A 22,869-nucleotide genomic window follows, 5' to 3' on the forward strand; every position below is an offset into this window, starting at 1 on the left:
GAAAGCCTTTTCAGGGAGCAGAATTATTATAATGGTTTATAAGGAGCTGTTCACTCCTTGCTTCTTGGACAAACCAAAGTCAGAAAGGCTAAGTTCACTAAGTTTAGTTCATTTTCCACAGGACAGAGCAGAAAGAAAACTGAAGGGAGAGAAGCAGTGGACAAATTTTTCTTTTTAGTATATTCTCTCCAGTAGAAGAAGGTGACGACAGTAATATCACTGGCTGAAATCTGCTCTTAGCACTGTCCAAGAAGGGACAAGAAGTACCGTCTTTGTGATATTCACAGGGACCCCAGGCTCAATAGGAGTATCGCCTTCATCTCTCACATCCACCAGGGGGCGCACTAAAATCTCACATTACTATGGGGACGAGTTCATTTCTTAACCTCTCTTGAGCTTTAGCACCCTCATCAGAATGGGGAGTTATAAAGAATAAATGTGACACTTGTTGTAGAGCTCCTGACTCATGGTATGGCCCAATAGATGATAGATTCCCCCTTCTCACCCACCCAAATAAACACTAGGGGAAAAAATAAGTTTATCTGAAAAGACCCAGCTGGCTCCTCAGGTCACGGTGCTTTTTGTTTCAGAACTTGTCCCCTTCTGACTCAGAGCCTGTCAGCTCTGGAGAAAGAATTCTGGATCTCCACCCTCCCCAAATTACCAGCCTCGTGCCCACTATTGATGTTCCACATCAGAGCATACCACAGCCGCACAATTACAGAGGCCAGAAGGGGGACTGAGGACCCAACTATGCAGTACGGCGCCTGTACTCACCAACTGTCTCAGGCTTGCCAACAGAAGGAGTAGCGAGTCAGAGTAGAGGGGCCATGAGTCCAGAGGTCGGGAGCCCTTGATTCCACTCTCAGCTCCTCCATCTGTCTCTTGGGTGGCCTTAAGCAAATCATCTCGTGTCCCTGGGACTTAGTTTCCTCCGTTGATAAAACGAAACACTGAATTAATTGTTCATCTGGAGAATCCCCTCCAGTTCTGTTCTTCTGGTATTATTCTATTCCAGCTATTATTATAACTGGAATAATTATTCCATTATTTAATTCGGTTGTTATTCCGTTCCCTCAGAGCCAGGTGTAATCCACGGGTGATGGATTATGTACATGATTTGCAAACTTGATGTTACCTAATTTTTTTAACTAACCTAATCACACTGTTTTCAGGTGCTTCAGGAGACTGACTGCCCTGCTGGCTAAATACTTGTTTCCCCACTGGCTCATTGAACTCACTGAATCTTTTATTCTATGGACCCTGCTAGACAAGTTAGGTCCATTTTCCAGTTTGGTTGAGGAGATTAGTTAACTGATTGATGTTAACCTGTATCCCCAAACTTGAGTTTGACATTTTATACAAGCATAAGTCAAGGGATACCACGTTCATTTGTCTAACTTGTTGGCCCCATCTTCACATTCTCACTGATATTTGCAGCTCAAAAATATGGGATCTGAAGAGAAAATGCAAGATAGGTCCAGGCCCTTCGCTGCCCTCCTTCACTCATCAACCCACACCTCTGCTTACCAGATCACTGGGATCAGATAGATTTCCACAGCAGTCACTACATAGGTTCGTTGGACCCAGGAGGACTCAACATTTCCCCCCTTCTGTTAGCATTCTACCATTGGATTGCATGAGATTGCCAAGGTGTCTATGAAGGACAATGAGAGGGCCATAATAGAGACTGTTTCCCTATTTGCCTCCTGGGTCCCTGGCAAGAATGGGGAGCTTTGTGAGCACCAACCCTTGGGAAGTACATTTGGGTGCTACCCTCTGGAGCTATCAAAAAGACAGGTAGGGAAGGATGGAGTAAGAGAGAACTGAGGGAATGGTCTTCCCTACCCAGCTTTTGCTTTAATTTATCTTTTTTTTCCTTCTGTGGCCAAGGGCATGTTTATTAATAACAGTTCAGAACATCACAATGTCAAAAGCACTCACTTGTTTTAATCCAAACAAGATCAGCTGTGATGGACACTTGCCCCACCAAAACTTTGTTGGTTCTTGCCAGGACACAGGATGTCTTATAGGGAAAGGCTGAACATGCACCCCAAAATGCCCCCAGCCACATGGCATTCACCCATTGCATTGACCATGTTTTATGATCTCGTCTTGGCCCTTGTGGATCCAGAAAGGCACCTAGGACATGACCTGCATCATTCAAGCTCCAAGAGCCTGAAATATAAAAAAGCTGGATGTTCATGCATTAATTTATAGTGAGAATTGCAGCTGTTGGGCTAACCAGAAGGCCTGAGTCAGCAGATAGGAGCATCCTCTCGCAGCATGCTAATTCTTTCAGAAGCCAAATTATAATCAGAAGGCCAGTTTTTTCACTTAAAGTAGAAGATACAAATTCTAAATGAAGCACATATTCATGTTAACCCAGCCTCTCCTGACAGATAGAAGACATAGGAAACAAAATTATTAAAAGATGGCTTAGCAGCAGGAAGCCAGAGAAAGGGACATTTGCCAACCCTAAGGTGTGCGTTTCAGCATCTTGAGGCCACCCCACACCCCATGGAAGGAAGAGCCTTGCCAAGAAAACTGTGGCGCGTACGTCTGGTGAGCAGTGCTTTTCTCTCCCTGCACTAGGCAGGGACAGGCACTGCCAGCACAGGCTTGGGCAGCTCTTCCATTTCCAGTGCTTCTGTTTCTCATGGTCCTTGTTCTAACAGTGTTACAATACAAAGAATTAGTTTTATACTTACTTTCTGGGATTGTTCCCAAACAATTCTTTAAGAATTAAGTTTTAAAAAATGTTACCTGATTTTTTTTTCTATAAGTGGTAGGGTTTGACGGAGCGTAAAAGTGTGTGGTGGAAGAAATGAAAAGATGTAAATAAAAAGATCACTCTAGTGTAAGCTGCCTGCTGCAGGCAGTCATGAGGTCCTAGCATAGAGCATCCAGTGACCTTGTCTGAGAGTACACAGTATGTAAATGTATTTTGTTGCAGAATCTGAGTCTATTGGAAGCAAGAGGAAAAATCCTCCACTATCAAGTTACCTTGCAGGAGGTGGCAGGAGGGAAGATCACACTACAGAACATCACAGAACATACCTCCTGGACCTGGGTCATTCCCAGAACTGGGAACTGGGCTGTGGCTGTGTCTGCAGCTAACTCGAAAGGCAGTTCCCTGCCCACTCGTATTAACATAACAGATCTGTGTGGGGCAGGTAAGTACCAAATTTTCTTTAATATTGTTTGCAGGCAACTGTCTTCCTAATCTCTTATCTCATTCAGGCCCAGCTCAGGGCCTGGAATGAGCAGCACAGGAGTTTAGACTTTGAAATTAACAGGTTTCAGAGGCTGTGTGAAATTTCCTGTTAGCCAGTGAGTGTCCAAATGAATTAACACCTCTGAGCTTCAATTTCCCCCTCTCTAAACTAGGGATTATATTACCTGAATTGCAGGTCATTGTGAGTTTAAATACAGAGACTAATAAATACATAATAGGTGTTTGGGGTTTTCCTGGTGGTTCAGCTGATGAAAAACCCCCTGCCACTGTAAAAGGCACAGGTTCGATCCCTGGGTCAGGAAAATCCCTTGGAGTAGGAAATGGAGACCCACTCCAGTATTCTTGCTTGGGAAGTCTCATGGACAGAGGAGACTGGTGGACTGGAGTCCATGGGGTCACAAAGAGTCGAACATGACTGAGAGCGTGCACACACATATAAACAATAAATATTAGTTAAGGAAATATTCATTACATTAAATTGAACACTAATATCTTGCTAATTTTTCCATGAGCAAGAGTAATATGTGTTGTCAAGTTCTAGAAAAAGTATACCTATAGTCAAAACATGTTTTAAAACCAATAGTGTTAAAATGAAATTCTGGCTATAAGGAACTGTAGTACAATATTGCTATACTATAGCTCTTTATTATTCAAATTTAGATATGTATCCAGTTATCTACATTGAAAACCTCCCAACTAGGTAGACATATTTTATAGTCACATCCTCTGAAAACTAACTTGTCAGGGTTAAAGCTGATAATTAGTTAAGAAAATAGATACTAAAACTATTTTCAAGATCTGTATTATAAAAGTATTTTAGTCAAGATTGTTGGCCTAACTTTTTCCAAAAAATGCCTGATAGAATAAAACTGTATAGATTCTTCCTTAAAATTCAGTGTAACAGTTTATCCACACGGGGGTCTGAAAGTGAAAGTCACTCAGTCGTGTCCAACTCTGCAGTCCATGGAATTCTCCAGGCCAGAATACTGGAGTGGGTAGCTGTTCCCTTCTTCAGGGAATCTTCCCAACCTAGGGATTGAACCCAGTTCTCTAACATTGAAGACAGATTCTTTACCAGCTGAGCCACCAGGGAAGCCAAATATACTAGAGTGAGTCACCTATCCCTTCTCCAGCAAATCTTCCTGACCTAGGAATTGAACCAGGGTCTCCTGCATTGCACGCCGATTCTTTACCAACTGAGCCACCAGGGAAGCCTAGCAATTATTATTTTGAAGGGGCTTCTACCAAGAATTATCATCTTATATATACTATTGAATCTTGGTTATAAGTCTTTTCAGTTATATATCTGTAAAGGTAGAGATAGTAGATAAAAATACAAATAAACATTGATATAACCTTGGGTCAGCATATGAGTTAGGAATTGCTTTTAGGAGTAAGAGTTGCTCTTTCTAGAGGCTTGACTATAGTGACTTACTTATTCTCTTATAGAAGAGAAGTTTGGAGGTAGACAGCCCAGGGCTGGTGTGACAGCTGTACACATGAGGACTCCAGCCTCCTTCCTTCTGCACCCACTGCCACATAGTCCAGGATGACTGCTAGAGCTCCAGCTGTCTCCTTCTAGGCAGCAGAAAAGAAGGGAGAAGCCTCACCTGTCACTCTTGAGGAGTTTTGCCCCAGGTCACACAACAACACTTGTAGTATTGACCCTAACTGGTCACCTGGTCACACCCAACTACAAAGGAGACTCAGAATCACATTGTTCTCTTGCTAGAGAAGATGAGAAGAGGGTATTTGGTAGGTAAATGGTAATCTCTCCCTCATGTGGGGAAAGCATCTAAGAAAAACCTGAAGGAAAAAATGGATTACCTATGGGAAAAAAGCTTAAACTTTATGCATAGTAAAGTAAGAATTCTTAAAAAGCACTGTAAATAAGGCTGTAAAATGCAAAGAGAAATTTAGGGAAAGTATATGATAGATTTTTGGCAAATACATATAACTTTTCAAATAAATAAGAGATAATGGGATATGAACAGGAAACTCAAAAATAAATATAAACTAAAAGGAATAGGGACTTCCCTCATGATCCAGTGGCTGAGATTCCACTCTTCCAATGGAAGGGGCCAGGGTTTGATCCCTAGTCAGGGAACTTGATCCCACATGCTACAATTAAAAGATCCTGCATGCTGCAGCTAAGACCTGGGCAGTCAGATAAATAAATAAACAAACATTTTTTTAAAAATAAAAGGAACAATAAAGATACAAAAATATGTTCAGCCTAACTATCAATCAATGAGATGCAAGTTTTGAAAGAAAAAAAAAAACCTTAGCAATCAAATCAAAATGAAAAAGAGTAAGTAGCATCAACATAACCTATACTGGTGAAAGTTTGGGGAAAAGCCACTTTTGTGTGAACTGGTACAACTTTCTTTACTGTTGAGCCACTAGGGAAGCTCATGAATTGGTACAACTTTCTGAAGAGAAATGTGGGAATTTGTAACATAAAAATCTTCAAATATGAATGTATCTTTTGACCAGGCAACTGTGCCATTAAAAATGCATCCTCAGCAAATAATAAGGCATGAGCTTAAAAAAAATGTAAGCTTTTTTGTTGAATGGTTTTAAAATGGTTTTTTTGTTGAAATGGTTTTGAAATAATGAAACACTACAAACAGCCTAAAATTTTATAATAAAGGATGGATTGGTTAAATATATCATAACCTTCACCCACCTTAATCCCACTTCAGCATAAAAGCGATATTGTAGCTGTGTTTTTATTGGTGTGGAAAGATGCACATGATGAGTGAAAAAGTAGGCTTTCAAAAATATACATGGCATAATGCAATTTAAAATATGTATTTACACAAATAGACATTTTAGCACAGTAAAGAAGTCTAGAAGAATGTACATGGAAATATTAACAGAAGTCATATCTACATTGTGGTATTACAGGTGATTTTTATACTCAAATTTTCTTCTTCACTGTATATGTAATTTTTTAAAGGGATCCTGTAGGGGAAGATCAAGATCTTACCACTGTTTAATATCTTGCTCTTGTTAAAAAGTAGTATGTCAAAACACCTTACTTCTTTAAACCTCACTGCAGATGGGTCTTGAGGATATAAGCGTCTTGAATTTTCTGGGCCCATTCCAGTTTATGTACTTAGATTTGAAAACAGCTTCTCAAAATGACACATTCATTAGGCCTCTGCATTATTGATTCAACAAAAATTTTTTGAGATTACTATATAAGGTAACTGGAGTTCAGCAATAGGTAAAAAGTACAGTAACATTTTGTCCAGTGGGAGGGGCAATCGTATAAAAAAAAAACTGCAGTACAGGATATTTGTGAGACGAGAGATGTGCACAGGGCCCTCGAGGAACAGAGAAAAGTAGAAGCACGGGCATGGAGGGGAGGCTTCGTGTGAACAGAGAGTAGAGAGACAAGTTTGTGTTAGCCAGGCAAAGGAGTGCAGGTATGCAGGCGAGGTTTGTTTTAAATTAAGATCCGAGCAGGCAGGTGATTCGTCGTTAGCCAAGTTCTAAAAGAGAGGGCATGCCCTGGTAAACACAGTGGGGAGAAAATTCAGGGTGGTTCCCGGCAAGTGTGGTGACTCAGAAACTGGGCAATGCCAAGTTGATTTACTTAGCTAATTGCAATGAGAGCAGTGGTTAGGAAAGCTCATTGACTGTGTTAGCCCATCACCTGGCAAAGAGTCTTTCAAACCCTGCATGCTCAATACATATTTACTGAATGAATACGTTTTATTCTCCAAAACAAAAACAAATTTGTGGCATAGCCAGAAAATAAGGTATCGAGGCAAATGAAGACAAACAACCAGGGCTGGGGAATTCCAGTTCCTGGCAAGATAGCTAACACAGAGGTACCAAACCCACCCAACGACGCCTAAGGAGAGACAGGACAAGATGAGTACCTGTGAGTGGGGAATAGTGAGGAATGGAGAGGGCTGAGCTAGCACTGGCTTGTTGCACTCCTTTTTCTCCCCCTTGTTGCCTTGGTATTTTCACTATGGTATTTTACTTGGTATTGATACCCAGGTATTTTTACTATGGGGCCGGAAAGTCTGGAGGGCAGGGCAGAATGACTATGAGGAAGCCCTGGAACCTAACGAAGAGTGCCTGTGATATTCTCCTGCCCCCCAACCCCATGGCCTGGCAGTTATAGAAGAGAATGACAGTCCCACTCCCCCAGGAAGAGCAGTGTCAGGCACAGAGGCACGGGCAGGTTCTGGAGCTGTCAGGTGCACCTCCCAAGAGCCAAGCAGAGCTCAGGGTGCATCACTATAGACTCTCTGGCTCTCCACTCTGAAAAGCTCCTTCTTCTCACCTAAGCTTACCTGGAGGTAAGCACAAGCTCTGGCTAAGGTTTCACTACTCCCCTCATAGAAAAATGAAGGTCAAGGCTGCTGATCAATCCAAGAAAATAAAACATGACCCCAAAGGAGAAAATTAGGAGAAATCTGAGGGGCACAGTTCTGGGAAGGAAAGGCACCAAGTGGGACTACTTGTATGGTAGGACGCATAATCAGCACAATAGAAAGAGCAAGAGTTTAGAATAAGGGCTTCCCTGGTGGTCCAGTGGATAAGACTCCTCTTCCCAATGCAGGGGCCATGGGTTCAATCCCTGGTCCAGGAAGATTCCACATGCTGTGGAGCAACTAAAGCCCATGCGCCACTGAGCCCATGTGCTGTAACTACTAAAGCCCATGTGCCTAGATACCCTGCTTGGCAACAGGAGAGAAGCCCTTCTCTGCTACTAAGAGTGGCCCCCTGCTCACTGCTACTAGAGAAAGCATGCTGACTGCAATGAAGACCCAGTGCAACCAGAAATAATTGAATAAATAAGAATTTAGAGTAAGCATAATAAGAATCCTTAGAAAGATAAGAGAGGATACTGGGAACATGAATCAGAAACAGGTGGTTGTGGAATAGCCCCAAATAGAGATTCAATATGAAAAGTTCAGTTGTTGAAATAAAGAACTCACCCAATGGGTTGGATAGCAGAAAAGACTTATCTGAAGAGTGAGTGAGTGAGGGGAGGATTGGGTGAGAAACTTAAAAGTCATCCAAAGGAAAAAAGAGTTTGAAAAATGAGAAGACTTAAGACATTGAAAGAATTAGTTCAGTTCAGTTCAGTTGCTCAGTCGTGTCCGACTCTTTGCGACCCCATGAATCACAGCACGCCAGGCCTCCCTGTCCATCACCAACTCCCAGAGTTCACTCAAACTCATGTCCATCGAGTCGGTGACGCCATCCAGCCACCTCATTCTCTGTCGTCCCCATCTCCTCCTGCCCCTAATCCTTCCCAGCACCAGACTCTTTTCCAGTGAGTCAACTTGTCGCATGAGGTGGCCAAAGTGATGATAATTGCCTAAAAGGAGCCCCAGTAAGAGAAAACGTGAATGAAAGGGGAAAATATTTGAAAATATTTATGAAGCATCTTACAGAATATACTACTCTGGTGTAGGATGTCCGATAATGGGGGAAGTGATGCGTGTATGGGGTCAGGGGTGTGTGGAAAATGTCTGTACCTCTCACTCAATTTTGCTGTGAACTTAAAACTGCTTTAAAAAATAAGTCTATTCTAAGAAGAAAGAAGAAAAGATAATGAGTGCAGAGTGATCAAGCAGGGGTTGCCCCCAAGAATACAAAGATGGATCAGTATCAGAAAAGTGTATCAATGTAATTCACTACCTTAATACTGAAGGAGAAAATGAGGATATGTTCTTAACAGATATAGAAATGTATTTAGTGAAACAAAAGTTTTAGTAAATAAATAGTATTTTATAAAAATAAAATGTATTTGAAAGCTATAAAAAAAGGAAAACTTTTTAGCTTTTTAAAGATTTTCTACCAAAAACATGCAGCAAGCATCATCTTAATAAAGATATGTGGGAACATGCTTTTTAAAATTAGCAACAAGATTTTAAAAAAAGGAAATGAGATTTGTTCAAAGATTGGAAAGAAGAGATTTTAAGTGTACAGCTAATAAGATTATTACATGGAAAATTTAACAAGGGCCATAGACAAATTATGAGAACTAATTAGAGAGTTTAGCAGGTCGGCTAGAATAAGAATAACGCACACAGATTCATAGTGGAAAAGAAGTAGAAAATAAAATGCCATTTAAATAGCAAACTAATAGTATAACATGTCTAGGAATTAACCTTAAAAAGCACATTAAAACTTTAAGGAGGAATTTTTGAAACTCCATTAAAAGATATAAAAAGAGACCCAAACAACTTCAAAGAAACATCATATTTATAAATGGGACAACTTAACATTGTAACAATATCAGTTCTCCCTGAACTGAGCTGTAAATTTAATATAATTCCAATAAAAATACCAGCTGAAATTTTTGAGGACTCTCATAAACTGATTATAAGAGCTATGTGGAAGAATAAAGTTTCATGAATACCCAAGATCACTTTGAAAAAAAGAAGAGCAAAATGAGGAGGGACTTTCACTACCAAATAGTCAGGTGTCACAGAGCCTTGTAATGTGACCAGTGTGTTCTGGTGAAGAAACTGATCCACACACAAACCCATGAATATGTGGAGCTTAGTGTGGAGAATCCCAGGGATGGGGGAGCCTGGTGGGCTTCCATCTATGGGGTCACACAGAGTCGGACACGACTGAAGTGACTTAGCAGCAGCAGTGTGTGACAGGGGTGATACCACATTTGGAAAAACTGACCTGTTGTTTTGAAAAAATGATAAAGCTTATTTCCTTAAAAAAGAAAAACAAAACACACACACCGTTTAGCTAGATTTGCATTAAAAACCTAAATGTGAAAGGTATTAAATAAAACCAAAAGCAAATGGGAGGAAATGTAGTTGAGTATCTTTGTGACCCCAGAATTGAAGGATTTTATAAACAAGACTCAAAATACACAAACTGTGGTGAATTTATCCACATCAAAGTAAGTATTTATGTTCAACAAGCACATCATAAAATTAACAGAGACTTGAAAGACTGGAGTGAGACATTTTTAGTGTTGAAAACTAACAAGTGATTAATATCTAGAATATAAAAGTTATTTCTGCAAATCAGGAAGAAGACAGGAAATACAACAGAAAAAAAAAATGAGTGAGGTATGAAAAGGGGAAAGTCAGACAGCTAGTGATATGTGAAGAGCTCAGCCTCGTAAGAAATCAGAAAACGAAAATAAAACCACAATTAAATACCGCCTTACATGTGCCAGCTTGGGAAAATGAAAAAGAAAACACCAAGTGTTGGTGGGGAAATGAGAACTCTCACGCCTTTCTTGTTGGAGGGTCAACTGATTTACTGTTTTAGAGATCAGTCTGACCATATTTAGGGAAATGGGTGAATTTAGTCTATAACTGAGAAATTATGTGCATTTATATGTAGAGAGAGTCTGTTTTAAAAAACTGAAGTATAGTTGCTCTACAATGTTGTGTTAGTTTCTGTACAGCAAAGTGATCAGTTATATAATACATATACATATATCCAGTCCACACTGGTTCAAATTTGGGAAAAGAGTACGTCATGACAGTGTATTGTCAGCGTGCTTATTTAACTAATAAGCAGAGTACATCATGCAAAATGCTGAGTTGGATGAATCACAAGCTGGAATCAAGTTTGCCAGGAGAAAATCTAACAGCCTCAGATATGCAGATGACACTACCCTAATGGCAGAAAGTGAAGAGGACCTAAAGAGCCTCTTGATGAAAGTGAAAGAGGAGAGTGGAAAAGCTGCTTAAAATTCAACATTCAGAAAACTAAGATCATGGCATCTGGTCCCATCACTTCATAGCAAATAGATGGGGAAAAAGTGGAAACAGTGGCAGATTTTATTTTCTTAGGCTCCAAAATTACTGTGGACAGTTACTGCAGTCATGAAATTAAAAGACGCTTGCTCCTTGAAAGAAAAGCTATGACAAACCTAGACAGTATATTAAAAAGTGGAGACATCACTTTACGGCCAAAGGTCCATATTGTCAAAGCTACGGTTTTTCTAATAGTCATGATTGGATGTGAGAGCTGGTCCATAAAGAAGGCTGAGTGCCGAAGAATTGATGCTTTTAAATTGTACTGGAGAAGACTCTTGAGAATCCCTTGGACAACAAGGAGGTAAAACCAGTCAATCCTAAAGAAATCAACCCTGAATATTCATTGGGAGGACTGATGCTGAAGCTGAAGCTCCAATTCTTTGCCCATTTGATTCCAAGAGTCTGATGCTGGGAAAGATTGAGGGCAGGAGGAGAAGAGGGCAACAGAGGATGAGATGGTTGGATGGCATCATGGACTCAATGGACATGAGTTTGAGCAAACTCTGGGAGATAGTGAAGGACAGGGAAGCCTGGCATGCTGCAGTCCATAGGGTCACAAAGAATCGGACACGACTTAGCAATACTCTTCTGTTAGATTTCCTTCTCATTTAGGTCATCACAGAACATTGAGTATAGTTCCCTGTGCTATATAATAGGTTCTTATTAGTCATCTATTTTATATATAGCAGTGTGTATATGTTGGAGAAGGAAATGGCAACCCACTCCAGTGTTCTTGCCTGGAGAATCCCAGGGACGGGGGAGCCTGGTGGGCTTCCGTCTATGGGGTCATACAGAGTCGGACACGACTGAAGTGACTTAGCAGCAGCAGCAGTGTGTATATGTCAATCCCAATCTACCAATTCATCCCATCCCTCCTCCTTAGTGACCACAAATTTGTTTTCTAATCTATGACTCTATTTCTGATTTGCAAATAAGTTCATGTGAACCATTTTTCTGGATTCCACATATAAGTGATATTATATATTTGTCTTTCTATTTTTGATTTGCTTCATTCTGTACGACAATCTCTAGGTCCATCCATGTCACTGCAAATGGCATTATTTCATTTGTTTTGTGGCTGAGTAATATCCCGTTGTGTATATGTACCACATCTTCTTTATCCATGCCTGGGTCAGTGGACACTGAGGTTGCTTCCACGTCCCGGCTGTTGTAAATAGTACTGCAATGAATATCAGAGTACGTGCATCCTTTCAAATTATGGTTTTCTCCAGATCTTTGCCCAGGAGCGGGATTGCTGGGTCATGTGGTAGCTCTATTTTTAGTTTTTTAAGGAACCTCTGTACTGTTCTCCATAGTGGCTATACCAGTTTACATTCTCACCAACAGTGTAAGAGGATGAGAGCGACACTCTTTGCATCCTTGTTTGTGTTGGCAAAGAGTTGGAAGAAAGCTTGTCACTTGGAGACTGCACAAAGAACATGTTGAGGCAGTAACCTGAAGGAATGAGCTTGATTTTCATATAGCAGCAGAATAGATGTATCCTAGAAACATATTGTTGAGTGGGAAAAGTTAGGAAAAGCACTAGGTTTATTCCAAATGTGTTTCATGAAAATACAACACACAAACTGAGCAACAGTAATTCTCAAGGACACACATATATGTAAATAAACATATAGGAGGTAGGTTAGAAGGATGCCTATTATAGATCACTAGAGCAGGTTCCTTTGGGGACACAGAAATGGAAAGTGAAATGGAAGATAGGGGAAATAATTCCATAAATAACACTACATAGGGTCCTGGTACCGATGCCTGTTCTCCCAAGAACTGAGAAGCTGGATGAACAAAATCTGTGAACCTGAAGTCCATTAAAAGAAATTGGTTCTTGCTACAACTTTGCTGGGTTGGGTGGTTGTTTTTTATATCTGTTTCCACTGTGATTTTTTTTTTTCCCTCCCACTTTTCCCCATAAAGAGTTGCTGGCTCCTCAACAGGTCTTTGCAAAGTCAGAGGGCATGGACAAGCTAATGGTGACGTGGACACCTCCAAAGAAAGCTGCCACTGCTGTGCAGAAATACGTGGTGGAGTGGAGGGAGCTCCACCCGGGGGGTGACATGCAGCCCCCTCTTGGCTGGTTGTGGAGTCCCCCCTACAACCTGTCTGCTATGATTTCAGGTACTTAATATTCACCTTCCTTCTCAAGGGTTACTAAGTTCACATTTTTCAAGGAAACTTCAGGCAGGAAGCCAGAGCCATGCTCTCAGTTACAGCTGCATGAGAAGGGGGGCAGTGATGACCTAGAGCCCATCAGGGTGCACCACTGCAGCCATAGAAGACCCAATGATTGACTAAAACCTCTAGGATTTATGGAAAACTCATGTGCCTGGGACAGTGCCATATATGATGAGTAAATAATGAACCCAACAAGCATGGCTGAGAGCTAAGTAGTAGCCAGTCAGTGTGATGGACACCTTACATTTGGGAGTTCATTTAATTGTGAGAAAAACCATGTGTAGCAAGAGTTATTTTCCCCATTATTATAGATGAGGAAACCAGGAGATCTTTCATTTCCAATTCTGCTACTTATTATTTGTGTGATAATAAACCCAGAATTATCTGTATGACAGTTGGTTTCTCTCATCCTCAAATCCCAAATCTGTCAGTGGTTACATGTATCAAGTGATAGAAAGCATCTGAAAATGCATTCAAAGGATTGGACAGAAGTTGATCAGTGTTTTTTTTTTTTTCATTTCATTTTATCCTTGGAGTACATCTTAAATTTCTGTATCATACAATATGAATTTAAACTGAAAAGAAATTTCATAAATAGTCATTTAATCCTATGCATAAGCAACACTGTTGTTCTTGTTGTTTAGTCACTAAGTCCTGTCTGACACTTTGCAACCCCATGGACTGTAGCCCACCAGGGTCCTCTGTCTATGGAATTTCCCAGGCAGGAATACTGGAGTGGGTTCCCATTTCCTTCTCCAGGGGATCTTCCCAGATCCAGGGATCGAACCTACGCCTCCGGTGTTGGCAGGTGAATTCTTTACCACTGGGAAGCCTATAAGCAACATTGGACAATTGGAAAACAAGGCGGCCAAAGGCTTGTTTAATCATTTTAACAAATGATTGCTGTGCTGTGTGTCTTCCTCCTATCAGAGTCTGATGCTTACCCTTCTGCTGTCATAGAAGCAGTCCCTAAGTGGGGCTTGCTATTTCTAACCAGTGAAAAGAATCCTTAATCTGTCAGAGAGATCTAGTCCTAATCATACCGCAAGTGGCTGACATTTGCCAAACAAACATTAAAGGGCAACATCTCAAGTTCTTTATTTTTTCAAGTTCTTAATTCACAAACTCTGAAGTCTTACTCTGTGAGCCACTGTCAGCTTCTAATATTGTTTTGTGTTTGAAATACTCAAAGGCCTCCCTTACTTACCAATGAATGTTACCAAAAACTGGTTAGTGGAAATTTCTTATTTTAATTTTCCCAAAGAGAAATGGTATTATTTGCATGCTAGAGTTAAGCTAGTTAGATGGTCACTTGCTTGAAAATCTTCCAGGATGAATTTCAACGAACAAGGCACGTGTGTCTGTGTGTGTGTGTGTGTGTGTGTGTGTGTGTGTGCATGCACATGTGCTGACACATTCAGAAGCTGAAACTACAGTATTTTCCTCCTTCTATTTTTCTCCTACTAACTGTTGTTCTATAGTTAATCAAAATCATCATAAGATTATTAATACAAATCTAGGTCAGCAGATCACCCCAAATTAATTAATTAATTAATTTTATTGGCATATAGTTGCTTTACAATGTTGCGTTAGTTTCTACTAATAGCAACGTGAATCAGCTATACATATATTTCTATATTACAGGAAACCTGAATGGACCTTGACCAACCCAATATATAACCCTTCTTTTTTTTATTTCGTTCCCATTTAGGTTACCACAGAGCACTGAGATGTATTCCTCTAAAATGTTGATAAATATGTTTTCTGTATAGCAATGGATGTGTTAATTTAATGTGTTAAAAATGTCAATGTGATTTTTAAAGTATAAGTTCAGCATAGTGATGAAAAATTCTGCAGCCAGATTATCAAAGTGTATGATCCAGGGCCAATTAACTTCTCTGTGCCTCAGTTTCCTTATCTGGAAAATGGGGGTAATATTACCTACCTCACTGGTTTATTGTAAAGACTAATTGAAAGAGAAAACATTTTTAACAGTACCTAACACATTTTAAGTGCTCGATAATCTAGCTATCATTATTATTATTATATGTGACGGAGCTAAGATTTTTATAGGTTTTGAAGCTCTAAATTCCATAATAGTTTCATTACACCATGACAACCATTATACCTGTCCAGGAGGATATACACACCCTGCTTAAGGAGACAAGATTTTCACAGATGAAAGAAACAGAGCTTGGTGCATGATAATACTGTGTGCCTCTTTTAGAGTCTAGCTACTCAGACTTCTAGTGGGTTGTGTTCAGTTTTAATCACCGTACTTAAAGAGAATTCTGCCTGGATAACCCTGTGAGCATCAGAGGAAGGTGAGCAAGCCTTTAGGGTCTGGAACTTTTAATGGGGAAGCCGTTTAGCGTGTAGAAGAGAATTCTAGATTGGGGTGGGAGGTGGTTGATGACTCTTGCTGGCTTCGATATGCATGTAAGAAAGAGAATGTGTCCTTTGTTGTGCCGGAGAGCAGAATGAAGGCCCTCTGCATAAAAATTGTAAGAAGACAGATGTCAGCTCAATTTTGAGAAAGTACTTCCCTTATAGTTGATGGTCTCTAATAGGACAGTTGATTGCCCCTGAAGGCAGTGAGTTCTCTGTCCCTAGAGTTGCTGAAGTGGAATCAATGTTCCTTAAAGGGTGTGTGTGTATGTGTGTGTGTGCTCAGTCATGTCTGACTCTGCGACCCTATGGACTGTAGCCCACCAGGTTCCTCTGTCCATGGGATTTCCCCCGGCAAGAATACTGCAGTGTGTTGCCATTTCCTCCTCCAGGTGATCTTCCCGACCCAGGGGTCAAACCTGTGTCTCCTGAATCTCCTGTGCTGGCAGGCATATTCTTTACCACTGACCTAACTGGGAAGCCCTTTATGACTGTTATGTCCATCAAATCAGATGAAACAGTAGATACTGAACTCTAAACTGCTATGTAATTGTAAATACTTATTATATTAGGATTTACCCCTTTGGGATAGTTTGAACTATACAGTCCCTACAGATCTTTCCCTTTAGAAATTCTAATAATTCTATACACAGTGCCTAAAATAAATGACATGAGAGAATTTTTTCCATACTTAGGAAACTAAAATGTTCTTAAGCACTTCAGGCATATTCATTTGAATAAAATCAATAATACTGGATGAGATTAACTATTAATTCAAGTCATTCTCCTACCTGAAAACACTTGATTAACTATGAGTTTGTTTTGATGTAACATTCTGGAAATAAACACTTAGAATTTAACTAATTCAAACTTATCATGAATTCAAAGTTACCCTCTCCAATCAGTAAGATAACTCATTGCCATAAGACCCTTACCACTTTTTTCCCAGCATCTAGCTGGGGCAGAGTTGGGTGCTTTGGAATGGCTACAGTGAAGTTCAACTCCTGGATTATTAGTTGGTGGGGTCTAGGCTAGAGACTGTCAGTCCTGTCTTGTCTAGGTGAAAACAGTTCTGACCTTATTATATAACCACTCCTTTTACAGATACATAGACCTCATGGTGTCTAGAAAACCTTTCCTCATGCCTAGCTATTGGGGCTCATCTTCTGTATGCTCCCATCATAGTTCCTCTATGATTACTTCTCATTGCTGATCATTTAGTGTTTGCCTTCTCCCAGACTTAATAGGTGAAAATAGCTTTCCATAGTAAAACCACTTGAGAGACAGTTTATGAATAGGGAGACAGAGCCTTTGCCCAGGAGTGCTAGGTGTATGTGCATGCATGGGAGTCTTGAGAAATAAGCCTGGAACTCAGGGCCGGACTCTAAAAAGAAATGAAAATGTTAAGAGTGTGGGCTTCATCCACCAGCAGCAAGGATAAGGAATTTCTGAGGTGGGGAGCAGACAGTGATTAGGGTGTGTTCATACCGGAGACCCAAGAGAGGCAGGTTCAATCCCTGAGTTGGGAAGATCCCCTGGAGTAGGCAATGGCAACCCTCTCCAACATTCTTGACTGGAAGGTTCCATGGACAGAGGAGCCTCCAGTCTACAGTCCATGGGGTTGCAGAGTCAGACATGACTGACTGAGCACACATACACACACATGTAAGAATTAGCCAGGAAAACAGGAGGAGTTATCAAGGTCAGAATCGGGGAACAAGCTTGCTCGGCCTCTACCCTTCATAAAAAAGAAAGTGTCAGCTAAGTTATGAAGCCACGTTTTCTTCCCTCCTCCACGTGTTAGTCGCTCAGTAGAGTCGGACTCTTTGTGACCCCATGGACTATAGCCCACCAGGCTGCTCTGTCCATGGGATTCTCCAGGCAAGAATACTGGAATGGTTTGCCATGGCCTCCTCCAGGGGATCTTCCCAACCCAGGATTGAACCCCAGTCTCCTGCATTGCAGGGAGACTCTTTACCATCTGAGCCACAAGGGAAGCCTGCCCTCCTCCACTGCTGCTGCTGCTAAGTCGCTTCAGTCATGTCCAACTCTGTGCAACCCCGTACATGGCAGCCCACCAGGCTCCCCCGTCCCTGGGATTCTCCAGGCGAGAACACTGGAGTGGGTTGCCATTTCCTTCTCCAATGCTTGAAAGTGAAAAGTGAAAGTGAAGTCGCTCAGTCGTGTCTGACTGTTAGCGGCCCCACGGACTGCAGCCCACCAGGCTCCTTCGTCCAGTAGTAGTTGCACATTTGGGCTTTATGTACTGCCTACTTGCTGGAATATTTAAGGGATAATGGATTTTTATAGAAAACACACTATGTAGTAAATTATTCTGATATAAAATTTCTCTTCCCAAAAAGAAAATGTGAAACCCTAATCAATTGTCAGTGTAGGGGACCCGATCTACCTACGACGGCATGGCATTGAACAATGTGGGAGAGAGTCCTTCCTCTGACCATGTGAGACTACAGTTAGTTACCTCATAGAAGTAATCTTTTTCCTTTAAATTTTCATTGGGAGTTTAAAGATAAGTCACAGGCAGTATCTATGAGAGGGGCCTTTTCTTTATAGGAAGTTGACATTTGAGATTCATGGAAATAAGGAGTTTGGGCAGGGGAGAGTGCCAATAAACCTTATGACTGACAGAAAACTGCAAAGTGTAGCACTTTAAAAGATAGGAAGGGGTATAACCATCCCCAGGTATCTTCCCAGTCTGCCAAGCTGTGAAGCAGCTGAGATCTGAGTGGAACATGGCGGGGGTTTGGGGGCTGGCAGGGTGGGGCAGAGGGGTAGGTTACACTGAGCAGCACCCTGACTAGTCACACCAGAATGTGTCACCTACGCTGCCCTGTCAGATCATGATAAGTATCTGGGGAATCAGAAGAGCCGTTCAAGTGCTATGCCTACAAAACACCACCCTTACTTTGCTGTAAACAGCAAATAATTTATTTGTAGAAGTCGAAGTTTTTCCTTAAAAGTGAGTTTTGTTTCAGAAGCTGTGTGGTTTTGTTTAAACCTTTTTCTGAGCTGGAATAGCCTCTGTCTTTATGTCTTGCAGAAAACATAAAACCCTACGTCTGTTATGAAATCCGCGTGCATGCGCTTGCAGGGGACCAGGGAGGGTACAACTCCACCTGGGGTAACTCCGAGCACAAAGGTGAGTCTTGGGATCTTTTGTCCAATTGTGCTTTAGTTTAATGGTTTGGATTTGGAGGGTGACAAAAGCCTCCTATGTTCTACTTCACAGCACCACTGAGTGGCCCCCACATTAATGCCATTTCAGAGGAAAAGGGGAGCGTTTTAATTTCATGGGACGAAATTCCAGCCCAGGAGCAAATGGGCTGCATCCTCCATTACAGGATATATTGGAAGGAACGGGACTCCAACTCCCAGCCTCAGCTTTGTGGTATGTGTGAGAGACAAAGGCAACAGGGCATTTCTTGTTTAGATGTTGGGAAAACACAAGCGTGTGCAAGTGCTAGCACTGTACCTAGTGCTTAGTTAGTGCTCAATAAATATTTGTAAAGTTAATTGAATGAAGAAAAATAAAAGACATCTAAACACACACTCACAAAGTTACTGAATATGTGTTACATGCCAAGCAAATGGAAGAAATGAAGTTAATGAATGAGGCTCTCAAGGAGCTCACTTACATGGGGACAGCATGTCAAAAAGCAATAGAGGCACTTGGATATCATTATATAGACCCTTGAGGTTTGCAGGGAATGCGTTTAGAGAACCTTTGAATCCCCACACTCGGAAATACCATCATAGCATGTTATTTTCTCCTTAAATGGATAAAATACAATTTAAGTAACTCCTTATGACCCATAATTATGCAATAATACTAAAGCAATTAAATTCTGGCTAGAGCATTATCTCAAGTGATTTCATCACTCATTCACTGAGCAGCTCCAAATCACTTGCCAGATTTAATGTTTAAATCTTTGATTTATGCAGTTTTGTTTTATTTTTTTCCTGGCTTGAACCTCCCTTTCATATTTATAGGCAGCCAGAGTTCTTTCAGGAGCATTTATCATAAAGAAGCAACCATTTTATTCCTTAGTGAGAATTATTGGGTCCAAGAAGAATGTAACAAAGCCGACCTGCCATATAGGTGCCAGAGTGCTGCCTGCAGAGTGATTTTTCCCTGGTAAACTTGAGGAACTGGTCCTCTCTCTTGACCTTAGATCTGCAGTATTGCTTTTCTAAAAGTTATGGCTTTTAAAGCTAATTAATTTTTTATTATATAAGTAATACTTATATATGGTAAAACCATTCAAATAGTTCAGAAAGATATAAAGTGGAAATTATCCCTTCCTCTATACTTAGGCTGTTAATAGTTCTTCATGTGTTCTTCCAGAAGAAAATGTAATGCATATACTAGTGTACATTTGGGATACCCATCTGTATTCTGATCTGTATCTTACTTTGCCTCGCACTAGCAACTAAACAACAAAAAACATCAATCCATAGTGAGATCTTTCCACATAAGTCCATGTGGACTTGTCTCATTCTTCTTTTTAACAGTTCTATAGTGCTCCACTATGAGACCTTACAACAATCCGCTTAATAATCCACAATTTCTAAATGCAGCACATCACTGAACATAACTTCTCCCCACTGTCGGGGTAAGTCAGTTTTGAAATGTACCCCCAAAGGCACTTCATCAATTGATGTCATCCTGGGCCATTTGGAATGCTTCATGTGAAATTTGCTCCCTCTTAAATGTTAATTTTTTTAGAATTTAAACTGAGATGTCTATTTATAACAGATCAACATGGTTAGATGGTTCTAAAATCTGCTCTTGTAGATGTTGAAGAAATTACCTACCTTATTTGCAACAAATCTGATGAATCTGAAGTCTGTGTAAGGGTATTTTAAAATAAATTTAAAAGGAAGAAGGTGCAGATTCAAAACTCTATTTTGTACCAGTTTAGGTAGTTTCCCTCTTAGCACTTACAGATGAATAAGACCTGTTCCCTGTCTTCAGGGAGCTCACGGTCTACCCAGGGTGATGGAAAAGTACACAGAAGTGATGTAAATTCTTTAATCAAGACTGACAACTACCTGTTGCATTTGGCAACCAGAAATTGTTGGCGAATCCACAAGTGCAGTTTCTAGAGAGTGGTAGGAGGCAATAGGTTGGGAGGAGGGAGAAAGAAACCAGAAAGGCTCCACAACAGCAAAAGGAGCATGGAGTTCCCAGGAGGAAGGACCCTTGTCTTAGGTGTCTTCTGGCCTGCCCCCTAACAGCACAAGCAGGGTGCAGTAAGAACACTTCACCTGCCTGGACAGGAGAGAAGTGTAGCACTGGGGCAGGGTGTCTGCTTCCCCAGGCAGTTCCACTGCACTGCCACTCCTCTGGAAGTGTGTTGATACTGCCATGTGCACTGCCCTACAGGCACACACAGTCTACTTATTATTCTTGGCTGTTTTTGCCAACATGAAGACAGAAGCCATGATTATTAGGTCACCATCGTCTCCCCCTGACTTGCAGTAGTCAGGCATCCAGTAGGTGTTTAATAAGAATAGCATTTTTTGAGTAACAAATGGTTGAATACTGCCTTGCACTTTGTTAAACCAATGCAGATGATTAGATCAAAGCTAATTTCCAGTAACCATGCAACCATTTTGCCTGGTGTGCTTACCTCGTGGCTCTGTGGTAAAGAATCTGCCTGCCAATGCAGGAGACATGGGTTCAATCCCTGGGTCGGGAAGATCCCCTGGAGAAGGAAATGGCAACCCATTCCAGTATTCTTGCCTGGAGAATCCCATGGACAGAGGAGCCGAGTGGGCTACATTCCACAGGGTCACAAAAGAGTCTGACAGAACTTAGTGACTAAACAACAACAACAGTTTTGCCTGGTACCACTTCTTACTGGTCACTTTTCAGATAATTGGCAACCATTAGTACCCTTGCCTGGAAAATCCCACAGATGGAGGAGCCTGGAAGGCTGCAGTCCACGGGGTCGCTGAGGGTCGGACACAACTGAGCCACTTCACTTTTCACTTTCATGCTTTGGAGAAGGAAATGGCAACACACTCCTGTATTCTTGCCTGGAGAATCCCAAGAATGGCGGAGCCTGGTGGGCTGCCATGTATGGGGTCACACAGTTGGACACGACTGAAGTGACTTAGCAGCAGCAGCAGCCTCTCCCTAAACTGGTGCTTTTCTCATTTAACTACCTCAGCCTAAAAGTTTCAGACCCAAGGGCTGAATGGCCTCCTTTATCTCTGTCAGATCACAGCCCAGATGAAGCAGCAGAACCAGTATTTCCTGCATGACTTCTTTCTCACATTACTCAACTCAGCCTATTTGCCAACCAGATTGCTGACACCATCACTCTCCTCCCTCCTCCTCCCATAATTTCTGTTTTTATTCTTCAAATATATACAATATATGCATGTGTGCGCGTGTGCATGTATGTAAACATTTTTGGCCCAGAAAACTATTCAAACCCCTTCCCTTGTGTTCCAGCGTCTCATTTGACTCCCTGATGCTCACCATGCATGCTTTGCTGCAGCAAGATGAGCAGAAAGTCTCTCTCAAATAATTTTTTCAGTCCCCTGCCTTGGGAATGAGATACAATTTAGTCTAATCATATAGCTGAAGTCTCTGCAAGCAATTTCATCAGGTTGAAGTAGGGTTGGGAATTTTCCACATGGTACTTTTTCTCAGGATGTAAAATATAGGAATTACTCTGATAGTCACCGCTGTTAAATGCTCTGCTGAGGCCTTAGCTCCTTTGGGCAGAGTGAGTGCAATAATACTGGGCTCCGTCTTGCTGGTCACCCATAGTAAGCAGGGGTGTGGGAGTGTCATGGGGTCTGTTATCCCTACTAGTACTAGTAATAGATGGTGAACTCTTTGAGGCATACTCTGTGTCTTAGTACCTTGTATGAGTAATAAATATGTATGACTGTTGAAATAAATTCAGCAAGCAGGGGGGAAATCTAACTTGCCCTGGGATTTGTGTGTGCTCAGTCACTCAGTCTTTGCGGCCACATGGACTGTAGCCCACCAGGCTCCTTTGTCCATGGAATTTTTCAGGCAAGAATACTGGAGTGGGTTGCCATTTCCTTCTCCGGGGGATCTTCCCAACCCAGGGATCAAACTGGCATCTCCTGCATTCACAGGCAGAGTCTTCACCACTGCACCACCTGGGAAGCCCCACCCTGGGATTTGTAAGCCCATAAATGACGCTGGGGCACAGTGCTGAGTGCTGCTTTCCACTTTGATCACCACATGGAAGTCTGCTGAGCAAGTAAGGA

General features: G+C 41.4%; 1 protein-coding gene across 3 annotated transcripts in view; it reads left to right on the forward strand.

The window, feature by feature from the left end:
* IL12RB2 (interleukin 12 receptor subunit beta 2) overlaps nucleotides 1–22,869 on the forward strand; it is a 78,975-nt gene that overhangs the window by 42,141 nt on the left and 13,965 nt on the right. For 2 of the 3 annotated variants that reach the window (XM_088835374.1, XM_055401489.2), the window contains exons 9-12: nucleotides 2,957–3,176; nucleotides 12,946–13,146; nucleotides 18,653–18,751; nucleotides 18,842–19,000. In XM_088835374.1, the coding sequence (XP_088691500.1) occupies nucleotides 2,957–3,176; nucleotides 12,946–13,146; nucleotides 18,653–18,751; nucleotides 18,842–19,000 (679 nt within the window). The remainder of the gene's footprint in view (nucleotides 1–2,956; nucleotides 3,177–12,945; nucleotides 13,147–18,652; nucleotides 18,752–18,841; nucleotides 19,001–22,869) is intronic. The other variant, XM_088835375.1, reaches the window with a different exon arrangement.

Source organism: Moschus berezovskii, chromosome 4 (genome assembly GCF_049115385.1).
Source record: "Moschus berezovskii isolate FMDL1 chromosome 4, NW_MosBer_1.0, whole genome shotgun sequence".
In the NCBI taxonomy this organism is placed as follows: domain Eukaryota; kingdom Metazoa; phylum Chordata; class Mammalia; order Artiodactyla; family Moschidae; genus Moschus; species Moschus berezovskii.